This window comes from Microcaecilia unicolor, chromosome 12, assembly GCF_901765095.1.
Source record: "Microcaecilia unicolor chromosome 12, aMicUni1.1, whole genome shotgun sequence".
NCBI lineage: Eukaryota > Metazoa > Chordata > Amphibia > Gymnophiona > Siphonopidae > Microcaecilia > Microcaecilia unicolor.
In genome coordinates, this window is record NC_044042.1 from 101,489,163 (window position 1) to 101,506,445 (window position 17,283).

Here is a 17,283-nt window from a genome sequence, read left to right on the forward strand (position 1 = left end):
TCCAACCTGGAAAATCGAATCCAGCAGCGGATTGCGGATGCCCCTTGCCGAGGGGACAATATTTTTGGGGACAAGGTCGAACAGGTGGTTGAACAGCTCCACCAGCGGGATACCGCTTTCGACAAGTTCTCCCTCCGGCCGCCTTCAGCCTCTACCTCTTCGGGTAGATGTTTTTATGGGGGAAGGAGGACGGTTCTCTATTCTTCCGGTAAGCGTAGGTACAATCCTCCTTCCCGCCAGCCTGCTGCTCAGGCTAAACCCCAGCGCGCGCGCTCTCGTCAGCAGCGCGCGCCTCAGGCCCCTGCGGCTCCCCAGCAAAAGTCAGGGGCGGGCTTTTGACTGGCTCCTGCAGAGCATAGCCGACGTTCCAGTGTCTGTGCCAAACAGCCTACCGGTCGGGGGGAGGTTAACTTTTTTTTTTTTTTTTTTAATTCTTTTATTTATCCTTTTATACATTTTACAAGCTTTAATACTTGTGCAAGAAAAACAGATTAATTTGGTTTACAAAGAAAATTTCTAACAAGAAGTTAAAAGAAAATAGGCATCTTGTCTTAGACCACCATAACGGGGGGAGTATGCCGATAACTCAGGAGAAGAGCTTATCAAAAATAGTAAATAATAAGTAAAGCTTAACGGATATTACCACTGTAAATCTTCATTACTTTCCCTGAAGTTAATACAAGTTGGCTTCAAACAGCTTTCATAATATTCTTTTGTGCAATAAATTGTTTTAGGTGATCCGGTACAAAGAAAACATATTTTACATCCATATATTTTACAATGCATTTACACGGATAGTTTAGATTGAAAGAGGCCCCCAATGTCAAAACTGCTGGTCGTAAGAGCAAAAATTCCTTTCTTTTTATTTGTGTAGCTTTAGTAACGTCTGGGAAAACCCAGATTTTTCCCCCATAAAAGGGGTTTTGTAAATTTCTTAGAGCCAGTTTTCTCACCAGCTCCAAGTCCTGTTGAAACACAAATGATACCAAAAGGGTTTGCCTATTAGTTTTAGAGGTCAAGGAGGTTTCCAAAAGTTCTGATACATTTAAGTCACCTTGCGGAATCTGTAATTCATCATTTGATCTTTTTGATGGTAAGTAATAAATTTTACTCAAAGGTGGAATATTATCAGAGGTAAACTTTAAGTTTTCCACCAAAAATCTTTTAAAGATATCCATGGGTGAATACACTGATATCCTAGGAAAATTTAACAATCAAAGTATTCAAGTCTGTTGTGAATTACTGTATTGTCCTGTATCAGCTTAACAGTTGTTTCTTTCATTTTGGTGGAGTCAGTATTCAAAAGATTTATTTGCTCATTGACCTCACTTTTCATTGTAGTAAATGCAGTATTTAAAGTCTGTACCTTTTCAGTCAGTAAATCAATCTTGCTAGTTGAAGTCCTCATCGTATTATCCAAACGCTGGAGCACCTCCCATATCGTCTCCAGCGTTACCTTTGCATTCGAGGCCTTAGATGTTATTGGACTCTCCTGAGAAGCAATTATGCCCTCTGGCTCCGATGGCAGGGAAGCCCCGGCAAACAAACCGACTTTCTGGCCCAACGGTGTAGCGCTTACTCCGACTTCCGGTATCGGCGTTCCACCCTCGAAGTCGAGCGTCGCCGGTTGCAAAGGTAGGCTAATATTTGGAGGGGACAACGACGTGTCTATACCCAAGATTTCGGCGTCTCCTAACGCCGTAATATCAGCAGGACCTCCAATCTGAACAGTGGAATGTCGCGTCAGGAACTGATCAAGCTTCTGCTGGACGGGCGTTGATGTTAGCGCCGACTGGGCCACCGGTCTAACGGTCCCCTTTCTCTTGGTGTGCGGCATCGTAGAGGTAAGAGAAAAAAGAAAGAATCTTTAAAGAAAAAGACCCAAGAGTAATTTCAATCTCCAGCAGCGTTGAGCTAGTCACCGATGCAGACAGATGGTACCGCCGCCATCTTGCTCCGCCCCCCTGGGCTCCTACGTTTTTCAACATTTTTTCACCAAAGGTGGCCTCTTGTAACCTCCGATCAGTGGGTTCTCAAAATAGTCCGGCTAGGGTACTCTCTGAATTTGACCTCAATGCCTCCAAATTGCCCACCGGGAGCTCAATCCTTCAGCTTCCAGCACAGGCAGGTACTTGCAGAGGAACTCTCCGCCCTTCTCAGCGCCAATGCGGTCGAGCCCGTGCCACCGGGGCAAGAAGGGCTGGGATTCTATTCCAGGTACTTCCTTGTGGGAAAGAAAACAGGGGGGATGCGTCCCATCCTAGACCTAAGGGCCCTGAACAAATATCTGGTCAAGGAAAAGTTCAGGATGCTTTCCCTGGGCACCCTTCTTCCCATGATTCAACAGGACGATTGGCTATGCTCTCTGGACTTAAAGGATGCCTATATGCACATCCCGATTCTGCCAGCTCACAGGCAGTATCTTCGATTTCGTCTGGGAACACGGCATTTTCAGTACTGTGTGCTACCCTTTGGGCTCGACTCCGCGCCCAGGGTATTCACCAAATGCCTAGCCGTAGTAGCGGCTTCTCTATGCAGGCTGGGAGTGCATGTGTTCCCTTACCTCGACGATTGGCTGGTAAAGAACACCTCCGAGGCAGGAGCTCAGCAGTCCATGCAGGTGACTATTCGACTCCTGGAGCTGCTAGGGTTTGTGATAAATTATCCAAAGTCCCACCTTCTTCCAGTTCAGAAACTCGAATTCATAGGAGCTCTGCTGGATTCCCAGACAGCCCGTGCCTACCTCCCAGAGACCAGGGCCGACAATCTGCTGACCCTTGTCTCCTCGGTGCAGGCGTCGCAGCAGATCACAGCTCGGCAGATGTTGAGATTGCTCGGCCACATGGCCTCCACGGTTCACGTGACTCCCATGGCCCGCCTTTTTATGAGATCTGCTCAATGGACCCTAGCCTCCCAGTGGTGCCAAGCTGCTGGGAGTCTAGAGCACGTGGTCCGTCTGTCCACGAGGTTTCTCCTCTCCCTTCATTGGTGGACAATTCGATCCAATTTGACCCTGGGACGTCCCTTCCAGATTCCTCAGCCGCAAAAGGTGCTGACCACGGACGCGTCACTCCTGGGGTAGGGAGCGCATGTCGATGGGCTCCACACCCAGGGGACTTGGTCCATCCAGGAACAAGATCTACAGATCAACCTCCTGGAGTTACGAGCGGTATGGAACGCTCTGAAGGCTTTCAGAGATCGGCTGTCCCATCAAATTATCCAAATTCAGACAGACAACCAGATTGCTATGTATTACATCAACAAGCAGGGGGGGGCACCGGATCTCGCCCCCTGTGTCGGGAAGCCGTCAGCTTGTGGCACTGGGCACGCCGGTTCGGCATGTGGCTCCAGGCCACGTATCTGGCAGGCATAAACAACAGTCTGGCCGACAGATTGAGCAGGATCATGCAACCGCACGAGTGGTCACTCAGTTCCGGAGTGGTTCGCGAAATCTTCCAAATGTGGGGCACCCCCTTGGTGGACCTCTTTGCCACTCAGACCAATCACAAGGTCCCTCAGTTCTGTTCCAGGCTGCAGGCCCACGGCAGACTAGCGTCGGATGCTTTCCTTCTGTTTTGGGGGGAAGGTCTCCTGTACGCGTATCCTCCCATTCCTTTGATAGGGAGGACTTTGCTGAAACTCAAGCAAGACAGGGGAACCATGATTTTGATTGCTCCTTTTTGGCCTCGTCAGATCTGGTTCACTCTTCTTCTGGAGTTGTCTTCCGAAGAATCATGGAGATGACTGCTTTCCAACCCTCATCATGCAGAACGAGGGGGCGCTCCTCCATCCCAACCTTCGGTCTCTGGCCCTCACAGCCTGGATGTTGAGAGCGTAGACTTCGCCTCCTTGGGTCTGTCAGAGGGTGTCTTTCAAGTCTTGCTTGCTTCCAGGAAAGATTCTACCAAGAGGAGTTATTTTTTCCTCTGGTGACGGTTTGCTGTATGGTGTGATGGCAAGGCCTTAGATTCTCGTTCTTGTCCTACACAGACCCTGCTTGAATACCTTCTACATTTATCGGAGTCTGGTCTTAAAACCAACTCTGTAAGGGTTCATCTTAGCGCGATTAGTGCATACCATTACCATGTGGAAGGTAAGCCAATCTTGGGACAGCCTTTAGTTGTTCGCTTCATGAGAGGTTTGCTTTTGTGGAAGCCCCCAGTCAAACCTCCTTCAGTGTCATGGGATCTCAGTGTCGTTCTCACCCAGCTGATGAAACCTCCTTTTGAGCCACTGGATTCCTGTCATCTGAAGTACTTGACCTGGAATTGTTGGATTATTTGTAGTAAATAATTAGCAGATTTTATACACACAGCTTCAGCTTTAGAAATGTTAATTTCTTTTCTTCATCTCTCTCTCATACACCCCTGAATAATTCACTGCTGAGTCACTTTAAAGTTGAAGTAACAAAACATCTGTTTACTCACAGTTTGTAGTTAGATTATATTCAGACAGGCTTATATATACATAATACTATACATTTGGATTATCAGCTCTTTCCATGTGCTTAGATGGTAATGGATGCTCACACCACCATAGATCCTCTCAGCTTAGGAGAGATCATGAGCTCCATGTGCTGTGCCTGACCCCCACAGGAAGTTGCATAGCTGTGACCTCTCTAAGTAATTCACATCAGAGGTCACAGAGTAATCACAGAGAAATAATAGGTGACAGGCAATGCATGTAAAATACAATACATTCCAACAAACCCCTTCTCATGCATAACTGTCATGCAATTATTTATTCATACAAAGTCCAAGCTTTATACGCAGATTCTCAAAACGTTCTCTGGGTAACGGTTTGGTCATGATGTCAGCTGTCATCTCACTGGTGTGACAATAGTCTAGCCTGATGACCCCTTCTTTCGCCAACTCTCGCACGTTGTGGTATTTCGTTGCGATGTGCTTGGTGCGTGACTGAACCTTGTCATTCTGTGACAGTCGGATGCAGCTCTGATTATCTTCCATTATCTGGATTGGTCTCTTTTCAGCTATTCCAAAATCCAGCAAAAGTTTTTCAATCCACATCAGTTCTCTGCATGCTTCTGATACAGCCACATATTCAGCTTCTGTAGAAGACAGACTCACAATACTTTGTTTATGACTGGCCCATGAAATTTGTACATTTCCATACATAAACACATATCCACTTGTGGATTTATAATCAGAATGATCCCCTGCCCAATCTGAATCACAGTAACATATTAGTTTTGGATTACTATTGGCTGAAATCTTTAATTTACAATCAATGGTACCTTTTAAATACCTTACCATCCTTTTAACTGCAGTCCAATCTGATTTGGTAGGTGAGCTGACCCTTCTGCTCAAAATTCCTACTGCATTTGCTATATCAGCCCTGTATGTGGTAGTCAGATATAAAAGCTTACCTATGGCTGATCTATATTGGATGTTATCTGGTAAAGGTTCTCTTACTGTTTCATCCTTCAGAAAATCAGTGATCATGGGAGTGCTTACAACTTGGGCATCTTGCATACCTAAACTTTCAATAAGCTCATTTATTTTCTGCTTCTGGCTTAGAAGATAAGAACCATCATTTTGTTTCTCAATTTCTATACCAAGATAGTATGACACATTACCAAGTTCTTTTATCTCAACATTCAGGTTTAAATATTTTACAATGTCCTTGTACTCTTGCTCACTTTTGCTTGCAATGAGCAGATCATCAACAAAAGCTAAAATGTATGCATATTGTCCATTTCTGCACCTAGTGTACAAGCATTTATCTGCTTCACCTTGCTTAAATCCTAAATTTGTCAATATTTCATGCAATTTGTCATTCCAACATTTTGCACTTTGCTTCTTTAATCCATAAAGACCTTTGTTTAATTTACACACTAGCTGTCTTTGTTTTGTATTTATGAAACCTGTTGGCTGTTCCATGTACAAGTCTTCAGTTATATCTCCATGAAGAAATGCTGTTTTCACATCAATGTGGTTGACTTGCATGCCTTTTGAGACTGCAATGCTCAGAAGTGTTCTAATTGTCGTGTGTTTCACTACAGGTGCAAACACTTCATCAAAATCTTCTCCATATTTTTGAAGATATCCCTTTGCCACTAATCTGGCTTTATACCTTTCCACTTTTCCTTGTGCATTCCTTTTTAACTTGAATACCCATTTGCATCCTATAGCTTTCTTGCCAGGAGGTAATTTTGTAAGAATCCAAGTATTATTTTTATGCAATGCATCAATTTCTTCTTGTGCTGCTTTATGCCATTCAGCAGCTTCTTCTGCTGGCATTTTCTCAATCTCATCCCATGTTAAGGGCTCTTGAGCTTCTGCTGACTTTGTTAGGTAAGACAGTATTGGGGGTGGAACACCTTTGTTTTCCCTGGATGAGCGTCTGACAACAGGTTGGTCCGACCTTTCTGCATCCTCTAAATCTGAGAGTCCTTCTCCAATTGATTCCCCTTCTCCAACTGTACTGTCTCCTGCAATGATCCTTTCTGTGTCTGCTTCCTCTGCCTGTTCCTCGTTAGATACAGATGAGTTGCTTTCAGACATCTGCCTTGGTATGGCATTTATATACACTGGCATGTCTATTATGGTTCTAGTTTCATATTCTGGATGATAAGGCTCATCTGGGATAATCCAGCCTTTATCAACCCTTTTGTTTTCATCAAAATATGTAACATGTCTTATGCCAACAATGCCAGTTTTCAGATTCAAAATTCTATATCCTTTGTGTCCTGGAGCATAGCCAACTAAAATGCCCCTTTCTGTTGTGGAATCCAGCTTATGCCTTCTTTGCTTTGGTATATGAGCATATGCTGTACTTCCAAATGTTCTTATGTGTGACAGGTTTGGCTTCCTACCATGCCATGTCTCATGTGGTGTGCGCTCAGCGCCTTTAGTTGGCATTCTGTTTTGTAGGTACACTGCTGTGAGAATGGCTTCCCCCCATAGTCTTTTAGGGAGATTGCTATCTGACAGCATACATCTGGTCATTTCCACAAGTGACCTAAATTTTCTCTCTGCAACAGAATTTTGCTCTGGTGTATAAGCTACTGTTGTGATATGCTGAATGCCTTCTTGTTCTAGAAATGTGCGCATGCTTTGTGAAGTGAACTCACCACCATTGTCGGTCTGAAGAACCTTTGGTTTTCTTTCAAATTTATTGCTCACCATGGCTACGTATTTCTTCAGCATGTCTGTGACTTGACTTTTTTCTTTCAGCAAATAGGCCACACAGTATCTAGAGAAATCATCCAAGAATATTAGCACAAATCTGTTATTTCCCAATGATGGGATATTAAACGGTCCACATAAGTCACTGTGTATTAAGTCCAGTACTTTATTACTCCTATTTCCTGTGTATGCAGGAAATGAGGGTCTCACACCTTTTTGAGTAACACAGTCTATGCATTTCTCCATTTTACCAGCATCTGCACTTATCTGAATGCCTGTGGCTAGTTGCCCATTGTGAAGATCCTGGATCACCTTAAAATCACGATGTCCCAGGCGGCGATGCCAGGTTTCCAGACTACATTTACCATCATTCTTCCTTACTTGCGCCAGATGTGAGGCTTCACCTGAAATGCTCAGTTTATAAACATCATTATGCATAAAAGCTTCAGCATACACTTCATCATTTTTAGAGATTGTGCACTTACTGTTTTCAAAATGAATCACAAATCCCTTCTTATCTAATGTAGATACACTAAGCATATTGCAAACTGCTTGGGGAATATACAAGACATCACTTACAGGAATTTCTTTAACTTCATTAGACACTTTGCATTTTAAGAATCCAATGCCTTTTGCTTGGATCTTAGCAGTCCCTGCGTTTGCAGTTTTAAGAATACCTTCTTCTGGACACATTTCCTGAAAGAAATCCTTACAATTGGTTAAATGGCATGTGCTCCCCGAATCCAAAATCCAAGTACTTTCATTTGAATTATTATTTACCATAGTCAAAGATTTTTCTACCATTAGAAAGCTCTTATGTTTATTATTGTCCTTCATACATTTCCTGGTTGGAGAATTCTTTTGTTCCATTGGCTTAGGTGAGCTAGAGGGGGTGTTTTGTGTTTCCTTACACCATTTAGATACATGTCCCTCCTTTCCACATGAGTAGCAAATCAGCTTGCCCTTGGGTAGAGTTTTCCCATAGCTCCGCCTTCCTCTATTCTTTGCCAAGAAATTTGTTTCATTTCTCTCTGACTTGCTTTGAGAACACATCTCCTCAGAATCATTTATTATGCATTCCTGCCTTAGTTTTGATGCTGCCTGTTCAAAAGATTGCCCTTCAATGGCTTCATTTACAGACCTAAAAACATCAAACTTCTTTGATAGTGAGGTAAAAAGAAATGCTCTTTTCAATGCATCACACATGGGAATTCCAGAAAGTTCTAACTTTTGAAATGAAGACATAAGATGCATAATGTGATCATTACACTTACTTTTATCCCTTAATTTGGTCTCATTTAACTCTGCTAACCAAATTGGTTGCTGTTTTGCATATGTAGTTGCATACATAGTTCTCAGTTTATATAAGATGTCCTTTGGTGTATCTTTTCCCTCCACTAATATGGCTTGTTTCTCTGAGAGAGCTTCCAAAAACATGCACTTCACATAATAGTTTGCATTGTCCCATTCAGCCATATTTTCAGCAGTTCTGTTTTGGTCTAAGCATATATTTAATTTCTTTGCTTGAAGGAGACATCTGAATCTTAGTTCCCACTGCTGATAATTAAATTCAGTTAATTTAGGCACCTTGAGAGAGTGGAAAAATGGTAAATTTCCTCCCTCAGCCATTTTCTTAGCCTTCTGTCTGCTGTGTGGGGGGGGAGAGAGACAGACTGAATCTTTCTTTTAAAACTTAAGAGAAAAATGTGGCTTTTTTACTGCCTGGTAATATTTCTCTTCTTTTTCAATTCCTGAGCCCCTGGGCCCATAACCCTTTTGTTGGATTATTTGTAGTAAATAATTAGCAGATTTTATACACACAGCTTCAGCTTTAGAAATGTTAATTTCTTTTCTTCATCTCTCTCTCATACACCCCTGAATAATTCACTGCTGAGTCACTTTAAAGTTGAAGTAACAAAACATCTGTTTACTCACAGTTTGTAGTTAGATTATATTCAGACAGGCTTATATATACATAATACTATACATTTGGATTATCAGCTCTTTCCATGTGCTTAGATGGTAATGGATGCTCACACCACCATAGATCCTCTCAGCTTAGGAGAGATCATGAGCTCCATGTGCTGTGCCTGACCCCCACAGGAAGTTGCATAGCTGTGACCTCTCTAAGTAATTCACATCAGAGGTCACAGAGTAATCACAGAGAAATAATAGGTGACAGGCAATGCATGTAAAATACAATACATTCCAACAGGAATGTCATTTTCTTGGTGGCAGTTACTTCAGCTCGTAGAGTCAGTGAGCTTCAGGCCCTGGTAGCTCATGCTCCTTATACCAAGTTTCATCACAATAGAGTAGTCCTCCGCACTCACACTAAGTTCTTGCCGAAGGTAGTGTCGGAGTTCCATCTGAACCAGTCAATTGTCTTGCCAATATTTTTCCCCCATCCTCATTCCTGCCCTGCTGAACGTCAGCTGCACACATTGGACTGCAAAAGAGCATTGGCCTTCTATCTGGAGCGGACACAGCCCAACAGACAGTCCGCCCAATTGTTTGTTTCTTTTGATCCCAACAGGAGGGGAGTGGCTGTGGGGAAACGCACCATATCCAATTGGCTAGCAGATTGCATTTCCTTCACTTACGCCCAGGCTGGGCTGGCTCTTGAGGGTCATGTCACGGCTCACAATGTCAGAGCTATGGCTGCGTCAGTGGCCCACTTGAAGTCAGCCACTATTGAAGAGATCTGCAAAGCTGCGACGTGGTCATCTGTCCACACATTCACATCTCATTACTGCCTGCAGCAGGATACCCGACGAGACAGTCAGTTCGGGCAGTCAGTGCTTCAGAATCTGTTCGGGGTTTAGAATCCAACTCCACCCCCCTAGGCCCATGTTTTATTCTGTTCCAGGCTACACTCTCTGTTAGTTGGATAAGTTTTTAGGTCAATCTCAGTTATGTCCTCACCGTTGCGAGGCCCAATTGACCATGTTTGTTGTTTTGAGTGAGCCTGGGGGCTAGGGATACCCCATCAGTGAGAACAAGCAGCCTGCTTGTCCTCGGAGAAAGCGAATGCTACATACCTGTAGAAGGTATTCTCCGAGGACAGCAGGCTGATTGTTCTCACAAACCCACCCGCCTCCCCTTTGGAGTTGTGTCTTCCCTTGTCTTTGTCTTGCTACATACGGGACTGACGAACACGAGCCGGTTCGGGCGGGAAGACGGCCGCGCATGCGCAGTGCGCATAGGCGCGTGAGGGCTAGCAAAGGCCTTTGCTAGTGAAGATTCCGATTGGAGGGGGCTGCTGTGGACGTCACCCATCAGTTAGAACAATCAGCCTGCTGTCCTCGGAGAATACCTTCTACAGGTATGTAGCATTCACTTTATGTCTATGGAAGGCACGTCATTAAGCCCACACTTTTCTTGTTCCCCTTTTCCAAAAAACTGATCAAGATTGTCTAGGGTGGTCCTCAGAAGCATATTTATTTATTTATTTTATTTATTGCATTTGTACCCCACATTATCCCACCTTTTTGCAGGCTCAATGTGGCTTACAGAGTGTTGTTATGATGCAGTCATTACATGATCTTAGATACAGTCAATAATAAACTAAGGTAGGTAATTTAGATGCAGGTGCTAGGTAGGTGTTGTGAGAGGTGTTTTAGATGCATCTGAGTAGTTTGGGGAATAGTTAGTGAGGATGTCCTTAGTAGGCTTTGTTGAAGAGATGTGTCTTCAAAGATTTGCGAAAGCTGGTTAGGTTGGCCATGGGTAGTGCGTTCCAGATCTGTGTGCTTTTGTACTCAAAAGTAGTAGCGTATGACTGTTTGTATTTAATTCCTTTGCAGCTGGGGAAGTTCAGATTGAGGAATTTGCGGGCCGATCTTTTGGCGTTTCTAGGTGGTAGGTCCACTAGGTTTAACATATAAAGAGGGGCGTCTGCGTGGATGATTTTGTGGACGGTTGTGCAGATCTTGAACTCAATTCGTTCCTTGAGTGGTAGCCAGTGTAGTTTCTCTCTTAGTGGTTTTGCTCTTTCAAATTTAGTTTTACCAAAGATGAGTCTGGCTGCGGTGTTTTGGGCTGTTTGGAGTTTTTTAATGGTCTGTTCTTTACAGCCTGCATACAAAGTGTTACAGTAGTCCAGATGACTTATTACTAATGATTGTACTAGGGTACAGAAGATGTTTCTTGGGAAAAAAGGTTTTATTCTCTTGAGTTTCCACATCGAGTAGAACATTTTTTTCGTTGGTAGTTGGTTAGGTCTATTGTGCTTTTCTTGGCATCTTTTGGCAATGGGGTGAGAAGGATATTTCCTTTGTCCGTGGGGAAGAGACCATTTAGGAGTCTGTAGTTTACTTGGTATATGACTGATACGTTTGTTTATTAGCTTGCTTCACGGTCCATTTCATCAGCCCTTTTATCTCATGTCTGCAGGTCCAGCTAATTTGCAGAAAGCTCCTATACACATTCTGTCCAATGCCCCTGGCTGAAACACTTCCTCTTTTCGCAAGCTGCAAAAGCCAGCTGTCTCGAAGCTTATTTCTGGGTCAGACAAATGACAGGATTTTAAAAGCAGGCAGCTTTAGGCCTGAGAAACTTTTGTTCAGTGTAGCCCCAGACAGGTTCATTATTATCAACCCTAGCATCAGGTAACTGTGATTCAAATTAGTCTTTCCAATGTGCATCACCTTGCATTTGTCCACATTAGATTTCATCTGCCATTTGGACGCCCAGTCTTCCAATTTCCTAAGGTCTTCCTGCAATATTTCACAGTCCGCACATGTTTTAACAACCTTCAATAGTTTTGTATCATCTGCAAATGTAATCCTCGCTTGTCATTCCGATTTCCATATCATATGTTAAATAGCACCAGTCCCAGTACATAACCATTTGGCACACTACTGTTCACCCTCCTCCATTGAGAGAAATGACCATTTAACCTTACTCTCTGTTTTCTGTCCAATTCCTAATCCACACCAGAACCTTGCCTCCTATTCCATGATTCTTTAATTTTCTCAGGAGTCTCTCATGAGGAACTTTTATTAAAAGCTTTCTGAAAATCTAGATACACTACATCAACCAACTCATCTTTATCCACATGTTTATTCACACCTTCAAAGAAATGAAGCAAATTGGTGAGGCAATACTTTCCTTGGCTGAACCCATGCTGACTCTGACCCATTAAACCATGTTTTCTACATGTTCTGTCATTTTATTCTTTATAATAGTTTCCATTGTTTTGCCCAACATCAGGCTTTCTGGTCAGTCTGCATGGAGGAAATTTGCAGGGCCACAATATAGACTTCAGTCTGTACATTCACATCTCATTATTGTGGAGAGAGAGAGAGAGACTCTCGATCCCTTGGTAGGTTTGGCCAGTCTGTCCTCCAGAATATCTTTGTGGATTACAATACAATTTCAAAAAGCTAGTTGCCACCAAAAATATGTTGGGTGTCTGCCTGTAGCAGTGCCTTTCTGGTTCCTTTTTATTTTTATGTTGAAGGCAGCCTGCAGCTAGAGTGTTGCATCTGAGGACTGAGAAAATCAAGTTACTTACCTGCAGTAAGTGTTATCCATGGACAGCAGGATACAAGTCCTCACATACCCACCTACCTCTTCAAGGGAGGTCCTGTGCAACAACGACAAGCAGAAAATGCCTTATATTTTAGCCTGTTTTTTGAAAGAAGAGTAGACTCTTGATTTCAAAAGTTCATGCCTTAATATAGTCTATAAAGTGCTACCTGCTTCTGTCATTTTTGAGTCACTTTGAGCCTAGTAACTTATGTTGTTGTTATGTCCACACATCAGATATTCAGGGCATGTTACACCACTCTGAATTATCTTGGACTCTGAGTTTTGTTGGTCTTCAGCCAGCAGTGGCCAACATTTTTTTTAAATATTGATAGCCACAGGCATAATTAAGCTGGGCCATGTCTAGACTCCGGCACTGAATACTGGGGTATGACCAGCCAAGAATGTGCCACACATGTGGGTCCTGGCTGAATATCGGCTGTGACCCACATAATGCAATGTTCCAGTCCGATTCCCTGGATCCAGAATCTCCCCCAGTCCCTCTTCAAAATGGAAGCCCCTTCCCAATTGCAAAATCCACCCCTCTCCTCCCCACCCCCTCCATCTCTGGGAGTTATCCAGGGGAGATCCCTGCTGTCTAGTGGTATGGGACTGGAGTGGTCCCCTTTCCACTTTTGCTCCATCAGCTCCAGGTCTAAAAATGGCTGTACTACCGTTAGGGGTGCTGCCATTTTTAGACCCAGAGCCAACGGGGCAGGTTTAGAGTAGGGATCTGGGGGAGGATTGGGGATCAAAAAGAGGGAGGAGACAGCCCCCATATGTCCTATCTGAACGGGGGAGGGGGTTGATGAGCTATTCAGAGTTATCGGGGGAATAGCAGCTCAGCAACTGGCTCCTCCCCAGCTCCCCCCACCATCACCACCATAATGTCCCTCTCCTGCCCACTTAAATTGCTTTGAAAACTGAGACCCATGAATTATATAGAGATATCCCATTTGTTCTGGGTGGAAGTTTTTCTCTTTAGCTTGAATGGGGGTGGGGGGGTCCATTTTGGAGAATGTCCTTAGATGAAGAATTCTGTGATAAGTGTTAAAGAAGCAGTGCACTAACTATTTTTTTTCTCTCTCTAGCTGGGGCTTTGTTCACCCTGGACTCCTCAGTGTACCAGAGCTGTGTCACCATATTGCCGGACTGTATGTTAACGGGACCAGTTTTTTAAGGAACCTTTTGCTTTTCAAAAAGGAAAATCCTGGCAAGGTAAGATTTTGAGTCTTAACCTGCCTGTGAGAATGCTACATTTTTTTTTTTTTTTTACCTGGACTTATTTTCCAATAAAAGACTTCTTGTTTCCTTTGAGTAGACTGTATTTATTTATTTATTTATTTATTTATTTATTTATTTATTTGCTACATTTGTATCCCACATTTTCCCACCTATTTTCAGGCTCAATGTGGCTTACATAGTACCGTAAAGGCGTTCGCCAAGTCCGGTAGAGAAACAAATACATGGTGATGTTGTGGTCGATTAAGGTTCAGGCACAATGGGGATCAAAGAGAGGAGAGGTTATATAGTGTCCATTACGAGCTTTGGTTTTGCTGTGTTGCAGAGTGTAGGCATTTATGTTGGGTCGGTAGGGTATGCCTTTTGAACAGATTGGTTTTTAGTGATTTTCTGACGTTTAGATGGTCGTAGGTTGTCTTCACAGCTTTTGGCAGGGAGTTCCGTAGTTGTGTGCTTATATAGGATGCGTAGGTTGCTTTGTATTTGAATCCTATGCGTAGGTTGCTTTGTATTTGAATCCTTTGCAGTTTGGGTAGTGGAGGTTTAGGTATGTTCGTGATGATCTGGTTGTGTTTCTGGTTGGTAGATCTATGAGGTCTGTCATGTAGCCTGGGACTTCACCGTAGATAATTTTGTGGACCAGGGTGCAGATTTTGAAGGTAATACGTTCTTTGATTGGGAGCCAATGCAGTTTTTCTCGGAGGGGTTTGGCACTTTTGAATCGTGTTTTACCAAATATCAGCCTGGCTGCTGTGTTTTGAGCGGTCTGGAATTTCTTTGTGAGTTGTTCTTTACATCTCGCATAGATTCCGTTGCAATAGTCTGCATGGCTTAGTACCATTGATTGTATTATGTTACGGAATATTTCCCTCGGGAAGAAAGGTTTTACGAGTTTGTTTCCACATTGAGTGGAACATTTTCTTTGTTGTGGAGTTCACTTGGCTCTCAAGTGTAAGGTTGCGGTCGATTGTAACGCCGAGTATTTTCAGGCTATCTGAGATAGGGAGGATATGGTCTGGGGTGTTTATGGTTGTGGGTTTGTTCGTAGTGTGTTGAGATGAGAGGATGAGACAGTGTGTTTTGTCAGTGTTCAATTTCAGTTGAAATGAGTTTGCCCATGAGTCTATAGTGTTCAGACCAAGCTTGATTTCATTGGTGATTTCTGTCAGATCATGTCTAAAGGGAATGTATATTACTACTACTACTACATTTCTATAGCGCTACCAGTCGTGACATTGTCTGCGTAGATGAATGGGTTGAGACCTTGATTGGATAAGGACTTAGCCAGCGGGATCATCATTATGTTGAAAAGTATTGGTGATAGTGGTGATCCTTGAGGTACTCCGCAGTCTGCTTTCCACGGTGGTGATATGTTTGAATTTGATTTCACTTGGTATGTTCTGGTGGTTAGAAAACCCTTGATCAAGCTGAGTATATATCCACCAATCCCGATGTAGTCTAGGAGTCTTAGTAGTATTTTGTGGTTTACCATGTCGAATGCGCTCGACATGTCGAATTGGAGGAGAAGTATGCTTTTACCTGTAGCTATTTCTTGCTTGAATTTGGCCAGGAGAGTGGCTAGCACAGTTTCGGTACTATGGAGGGGGCGAAATCCTGATTGTGATTCATGTAGTATTGAGAACTTGTCCATGTAATCAGTAAGCTGTTTGGTCACCATGCTCTCCATCAGTTTAGTTTGACTGCTAGTGGGATAGATGCAACTGGGCGGTAGTTGGCAAGTTTGTTTGTTTTTTTTCTTGGTGTCTTTTGGAATTGAGGTGAGTAGGATGTTGCCATATTCCTCAGGGAAGAGACCTTGTTGGAGCATGTAGTTTAGGTGGGATATGAGGACTGCTATGAAGCGGTCGGGACCAGATTTAAATAGATGGCTGGGGCAGGTGTCCAATTTGCAGTGGGTATTGGAGAACCTATGAGTCGCATGGGTAACTGATTCAACAGTGAGGAGAGTAAAGTTTGACCAGGTTCGGTCTGCTGGGTATTCTCCAGAGGTTGGCTCCAAACCATTGATGAAAGTTTTCGATGTCAATGTTGTGCTGAGGAAGTGTATTGCGTAGCTTTATTATTGTATATTATTGTATATTACTGACAGCCTGAAAACAAGTTTATATATGGCACCCCCTTCTTGGTGGGGGGATTTTGGATTTAGCTCATACCATTTTCCATTGTAGCTCAAAGTGAGTTGCATTCAAGTACAGTAAATTTATGTCCTCAGAGGGCTCACACTCTAATTTTGTACCCAAAGCAATGGAGAGTTCAGTAACTTGCCTGAGATCACAAGGAGCCTTGGTGGAATTTGAACCTTGGTTCCCTGGTTCTCACCAAACTGCTCTAACCATTAGTCAACTATTCCAATTCTCGTGGAGTATGTTGGCACCTAGGCAGACATTTCTCTAGGTCTGACTGACAGTCTGAACAGCATTAAAATGAGCCATAGGGAATAAAAATATGTTCTTGAGCTGGTAAACTAAATGCATCAGAGTTGGAAAACACAGAAAATCATGAGTGGAGCTCAGTTTAGTAATTATCTGTACATGTCTGCAAAGCATTTTCCCACTGTACCATGTAAACTATCCAAATCTTTTGTAAACATAGAGGAAGAGCAACAAAGCATCCACCACCCACCAGCTTGCAATTGTTGGCAAACTCACTTATTGAAACAAAACCTGGGTCATATATTTATCATATTAGGGCAGAATAAAATGCAATTATGTTTTCGTACCCCGATGCATTCTTTCTGTGCTTAACTGCAGACCTTACTGCTATTTATTGTCCAAAAATGACTACGTCTTATGCTTTTTTCCATTCATTTCTGCTGCCCCCTTTATATAATTTTGTTGAAGGAGTTGAGCTAATTATGTCACCTTAGATATTTGGGTATTAAAAACTGTTGATACAGTTTACAGGTAATTAATAAATGATGCTTAATGTGATTTTAATGCTGTTTTGTTGTGGATTTTGATGCAACATACTATCAGTAACCATTGAAATGATGAGAGAAGCTAAATTAAATGAAACAAATATTCTTTAGATCTGATGCATACAGTGGTGGCCTACGTTAAACTTCAGCTGCCATCTTTTCTCACTTCTTCCCTCGTTGCTTCTCATGTTCCTATGTGTTTCTCTTTTCTCTCCTCTTCTCTGAGCTGTTTTTTTTTCCCCAGTCCTCTCTTGCTGATGTTTCTTCTCCATCTGATCACCTCTTCCACTTAGGTCTGCTGTCCCTTCTTTCATGTTGCCACCTTCCCCAACCTTGTCCATCAGAATCTATTGCTTCCATCACCTCCAGCTTGCTGCTTCCCAGGTTAATCTAACCCTTCCTGTTAAGGTTGTCCGTGATTCA

The 17,283-nt window shown here is 43.1% G+C and overlaps 1 protein-coding gene across 1 annotated transcript in view; it reads left to right on the forward strand.

Annotated features, from left to right (window-relative positions):
• The window catches only part of RETREG3 (reticulophagy regulator family member 3), a 169,574-nt gene that overhangs the window by 86,537 nt on the left and 65,754 nt on the right, over positions 1–17,283 (forward strand). Inside the window, 1 exon segment of the mRNA XM_030221275.1 lies at positions 13,772–13,898. Within this exon segment, the coding sequence (XP_030077135.1) occupies positions 13,772–13,898 (127 nt within the window).